This window comes from Rhinolophus sinicus, chromosome 14 (genome assembly GCF_057876585.1).
Source record: "Rhinolophus sinicus isolate RSI-liver-muscle chromosome 14, RSI-T2T, whole genome shotgun sequence".
In the NCBI taxonomy this organism is placed as follows: Eukaryota; Metazoa; Chordata; class Mammalia; order Chiroptera; family Rhinolophidae; genus Rhinolophus; species Rhinolophus sinicus.
The window spans coordinates 65,477,501-65,483,378 of NC_142514.1; the positions used below are offsets into that span (position 1 = coordinate 65,477,501).

The window sequence follows — 5,878 nt, forward strand, 5'->3', positions numbered from 1 at the left end:
TTTCACTACATCAATGGCAGTTTATTTTGTGAACATGATAGACCTACAGCGCTCATCAATGGCCATTTGAATTCACTTCAGAGCAATCCACTACTGCCAGACCAGAAGGTAAAGACCCCACAGTCCTAATAAGCTTTATTAGAGCAAGTTGGGAGGCTCAGCCTCTTTGAACGTAGCAAGGGAGTTTCCCTGGGTGCATGTAATTTTGCATGCCCTTTTCTAGAAATGTAGACTACTCATACGTACAGGGTTCAGAAATAAGAGAGTTGATTAAATTGTGGATCTTTTCTAGTTAAGAAAAAAAAATCCTGACTTTGTCATAGGTGTAGCTTCACCAGTGTTAAACATACGATTGTCACATGCAAAGTCAAAGCATAAAACGTATATAAAACCAGTTGTTTATCCCATTTGACAATTTTGAAGTCAGAAGCATGATGGATGTGAAAAGGTTATTGTGGGAGGAAAATTAGAACATTTAAGGTAGGAAAGGGAATAAATGTCTTTGTCATGAAAGAATGATTTCTGTATTAGTAATAGCAATCCGGACACCTGCCTTCCATGCCCAATTTATGGTGCTTTTATTTTTAGAAAAGCAGTCTTAAACAAAACATTCTGTAATTCCAGAAGAAATTTTTTTGTTGATTGGTAGTCCATAAAATTTGAATAAGTTACTACTTTTAAAATGAAGATCTAGCTTTTTCTAATCACTTAGGGCTACTAATAATACCTCCATTAAAGATTATGTATCTTGCTTTTTCCATCCTCAACTGGAAAGTTTTTGGACCAGAGTTAGGAATGAGGAAATTATACAAGCGTACAAGTCACGTACTATTAGAAGGCACTTGAGAGGGAAAATTGGTGATCAACAGTTGTCCAGCACCCCCAGTACTGGATAGTTTTAGATCTATTTTAATCTCCTTAATAAGTCCTATAGCTATGCAAGTGAGTGCATTTTGATAACTGCTGTGCCTAATTTGTAACAATTACTGTCAACCTTCAGTTAAGAGACTGTTCATTCCACACTGGCCCAGAAAAGAGTGAAATGTATGACTCGTGTGCATAATTTTATTCACATCATATTTCATACTGATTATGTATTGATGACATTGATTCATTTACTCTTTACAGCGCCACTTGCATGGATATTAAATCTTATTGACCACAGATGAATTTTAATTTCAGATTGGTGATAGATTTTTCCATCAGCTCTGATAGTATGTTTGACTTTTTCATCATTAACCCAGGCAATCACACAGCACTGAGTTATTGCATTGAAACAAAAAATGCACACTTCACTTGGTAATTCTTTATGGATTTACAATAGGAACTTCATTAATGTCTGTTGTAAGGATCACACAAAAAAACACAACATTTATCTGCAAATAGGAATTTAGCAAGCTTCAAAAGTTTCGTGAAAAAATATTAGGCTCCTTTGTCTTCTGTAATGCATTTTCTTAATGCTGTGTGTAGGGAAAATGGCTAATATATGAAAACTTTTAACCATTTAAAATTATACTGCCATATTTTAATGCTCATATTTATCATTTTCCCTTACTCAAGTTTATGGGATAATTTTAAACGTCTTTTCCATTTCTTTATTAAGTAAATGTTAATTACATCACAGTATGCCCACTTTAATTTACTTATACAGGAAGCTACATAAAATACCATTTTAAGAATAGAAGTCTAATTTTTTATTGCAAATTAACCAGTCACCATTGATTTCAAGCTGTTTTAAGGATTGCCAATACATATAAATATGTACAGATTTTTATGGTTTGAATTGTAATGAGGTGAATCTGTAGGGCAGAGTTGAGAGCAATGAATGGGTAACATAAATATTTTGAGATACCCATTTCAATTTAGAGGCAAAGCCATTTGTAGTTATACTTGGTAGCTCAAAGAAAAATGAGCTAGGAATAAAATGGTTGATTTCTTCCCCACCCCTCCATTGTAACAGCTTAGTTTTCCTCCCAATTCTGTCTGAAGTTTGTTGCTGGTTTTATACCATTTCTTTCCCTGACTTAGCCAAGTATAAAAAATGATTGTCACAGCTTACCAACATGCATGGTGTGAGAATTGAAGGTTGTGGAGACAAGATGGAAAATGTAGCTAAACTGAAGCACTGAATGCAGGCGGTAGCAATGTTAGCTGGGGACTTGGTGCAAAGGACACGTTAGAAATATGAGCGGGGTCTCAGTACTGTCTTATTGAGCACAAGATGATGTAAATTTAGAGGTGTTTGGGAGGAAACCTGGATAAAAATCTGGTTTACGTGTTTATAAGATTGCGTGTACTGTGCCTTTCATATAAGTCTTCTGTTTTCCACACCTTTTTCTATGTGGGGAAAAGGTAGGGTGTTCATTTTGGAACATAAACATATTAGCAATGAATATGAAGCTACCAGTGTATATTTTCTTAATGTTGGAAGCCAAAAGAGACAGGTGGCCTTCAAAAATTAATAGCTCTTAAAAGACATAAGGAAATATAACTTAAGGATATGGTCTTGTCAGATGTTGGTAAGAAGCTGTGTTTTGGGGTGATGTTAATTAAGAACATTTCCCTGTTGGTATAAATGTCTCACATGTTTGCCCTTGGTGCTCAGCTCACCATGAACACAATCAATTCACAAGGTAGTTTTTGTAAATAAAGGTTTTGGGCAAGCCGAACGTGGTCCAGAGAGATATTAATGAGAGGGCAAGGGGGAAGAGGTAATGAAAACACACTTCCTGGTGGAACGGCTTTTTGGACCTAGAGAATGCTTTGAAATTATTTTTCCAAAAGCCTCTGGCGTTTCTTTTCTGGAAGAGGAGATGGGGCGAAATGACAAATAGCTCCATTTTATTATTTTTTTCTCTTGCGTTCTCCATATTTTTGGTAGGGAAAATTGGACATTAATTTTGGTTGTTTTCCTTCTATTCACAGAACCAATTACATTTTTAGTACATGATGCATAATAAATATACCCAAGCATCCTCTGGCTTAAAAGTAATGAGTTGATTATTTGTAATCCCTTCTTTAAAGGCAGCTAATTGTCTGGAAAGTGTAGACCCCCCTCCCATCATCCGGTCCCTTGAAACTTTTATTCTCCTGAAATTTGTTCCCAGTGTCTGGGATGTGTAGTTTAGTTCTTGTTATGCATCACTGGCTTTTGTATATTCTGAGAAAAGATTTTAAGCTTTTAAATCATATGGTTTCTTTGCTGAAATCTCAGACCATTAGTGTTCAAGGATCTACAAAATGTTATAGCCTATATCATTTAAAGGAGGCTTGCCTATCCTTAGGGGAATATTGCCTTCTAGAGAGTTATGTATATACAATCAGGAATTGTGACACATTTTTTTCCTTTTTTTTTTCCATAAATTTTTACCTGCCCTGGAATTCTTTCTTCCATTCATGAGTGATGGTTCCATCTAGAATTATCTGTGCTTTTCAGTAAAACAAGAGATCACACCTCTTTAGTTGGGGAAAAATTTAGCGAGTGTCCTAGTTTACATATCACTTCGCAGTCCCCTTGTAGTTACATAATTGGTGTGTGTGTGTGTGTGTGTGTGTGTGTGTGTGTGTCCATCGTGGAGGACATTTGATGCTCATTTATTAAATATGCTCACTGGCTGCTGCCGCATCTTTGTTCTGGACAGACAAATTACCTTTCTCACACTGAGCTTCCACTCTGGGGAATTAAGCCTCCACCACTTTAATTAGCTTGGAAGTGGGGGGTTGCAGTTCCTAATAGACTTCAGGCTTTTAGTAAGTTAGGGAAAGAGTGAAACGAGAACTTCCTGGGAAGCTCAGAATGTCATTTAAAACCATAAAAACCTAATATATATTATTTCATTTTGGTAATTGCAAACAGATTGTATCTGACGACTATGTGGATTACCATTTCTAATTTAGACATTGAACTACATTCTTTTAATTGATCATAAGTGATTAACACATTACATATGTTTGATTCATATATTTGGAATATTTATGTAACATTAAGTACATAGCAGAAAGGAAATACTAAGTGAAAAGTAGTATCTGAATGTGTGTGTGTGTGTGTGTGTGTGTGTGTGTGTGTGTATACATAAACATACAGATACATACCTATAGGTAGACAAGGGCATAGGTGAATAGCTATCTCATGGGGATATCAGAATAATAATAACTGCCACTATTTGCTTAGCTTTTATTAAGTGCCATGCAGTGTTGAAAATACTCCATATTTATTATGTAATCCGTACGACAGCCATATCATCCCCACTTTAAAGATGACAAAACTGAGAGATAGGTTAAGTAACTTCCCAGGGTTACACAGTTGAGCATATTAACCCAAAACTTCCCGAGTTGGGGGTGGGGCTTGGCTCTAAAATGTGTGATTCGACTATTAGGCAAGATGTTATAATTCATTCCTTTCAGGAAGAAACTTGCTTTTAACAGTTAAGCAATTCATTTTAGAACTTTACGTGAGAAACTTTCTGAAAGTCCATTTATTGTCTCATTTTCTCTGCTAGTAAAACTGCAGAAAATGTTATGCTTTAGTTCTTCACTGCCAGAGTAAGTAGCGTAGAAAGGCTTCATCAAGTCACAGTTGGAAAGTAATCTAATAAAAGAAGATTAGTGAATATAGAGAAGACAAAAGCAGTCATGTTTGAGTTTAATATCTCTCAAATTTAGCATTTTAGCTAAGATGCCCGTTTTTATTTCTTGCAGGTCTGCTAAAAGGTCAGAGTAATGCAGAATGCGTGCCTTCATCTCAGATTTTGTTCATCACAGGTGGATCCCATGTGTCTTCAGTAGACAAGTCACCTTTGTAGCTAGCACCAGTGCCAGCTCCATGCCATTGCACCTTCTTTAGTCTTGATTGCCCTTCCTGCATTTATTGGTGTATTAAAATGACTGAATATGAACATTAAGGACTCCATGAACCTGGGCTAATGGGAGACTGTAGAGAAAATGAAAAAAGATCCACCGGAGGACATCTTGGGGGGAGGGAGCTTGGGAGGAGGGAAATGACTAATGAAGCTAATTAAAAGAAGCATTCAAATCTGCTTTCTACCCTCATTAACAATTAGCAGGGCACTGGCCAGAGTTTGTACCCTGTGTTTTACCTTAACAACATTCTATTTGCTCTTTGTATATTTAAGTGTTGTAAGGAAATGTGTTTCAATCAAAACTGAACATGAGATAAAGGAAAAAGATGTGGCTTTTGTGATATTCTATCACAAACACTTTTATTGTATCTCTGTAAAATACAATGTATGTATGCATGTAAGTGTTTTCGTCCTAATGTTGCTATTCCCATGGCGAAGAAAAAAAAGAACAAAAAAGGAAAAAAAAATTGGAAAAAAAAATCAGGCTCATAACAGCTACTGTGTAGAAATTTCCCCCTACTTCTAATTTGCTGAATGAAGAAAAAATCTTTTATTTGTGATATTTTCAGAGACATTTGCTCTAGTATGGTGTATTTAAGTAATAAAAACTTAAAAGAAAAAAATATTTGATGGCGTTTGGGTTTAAACACTGCTTTTTCTCTTCTGTATTTTGGAAAAACATAGGTTTTTTATTTGATACCAAACTCACTTTAAATTTTAGGGGTGAGGGAGGTGGTGTGTATATTTATTTAGCTCTGGGCCAATAAGATATTCTTCAAATTACTTAACCATGCCATTTTTGGCAGGGGTACAAAGCAATGTTTCTAACGGAATCTTTTTTATAAGTTCAAAATATTCTGTTAACGGCACTTCATTATACTTCTCCTATATCACAGTGAATCTTTTGTGTTTATATATAAATATTTGATTCTTCAGCTATTACATTTATTCCTTTTTTTGCAATAGGAAAACCTTGGGTATGGATGAAAAGCATGTTAAAGAATGTGGCATAACCATCT

General features: G+C 35.5%; 1 protein-coding gene across 4 annotated transcripts in view; it reads left to right on the plus strand.

Annotated features, from left to right (window-relative positions):
- The window catches only part of LMO4 (LIM domain only 4), a 17,115-nt gene extending 11,631 nt beyond the window's left edge, over positions 1–5,484 (plus strand). For all 4 annotated transcript variants that reach the window (XM_019751763.3, XM_019751765.3, XM_074335094.2 and 1 more), the window contains exons 4-5: positions 1–108; positions 4,699–5,484. The exon at positions 1–108 is cut by the window's left edge and continues 48 nt beyond it. In XM_019751763.3, the coding sequence (XP_019607322.1) occupies positions 1–108; positions 4,699–4,707 (117 nt within the window). In that variant the 3' untranslated portion in view covers positions 4,708–5,484. The remainder of the gene's footprint in view (positions 109–4,698) is intronic.
- The last annotated feature ends 394 nt before the right edge of the window (positions 5,485–5,878 follow it).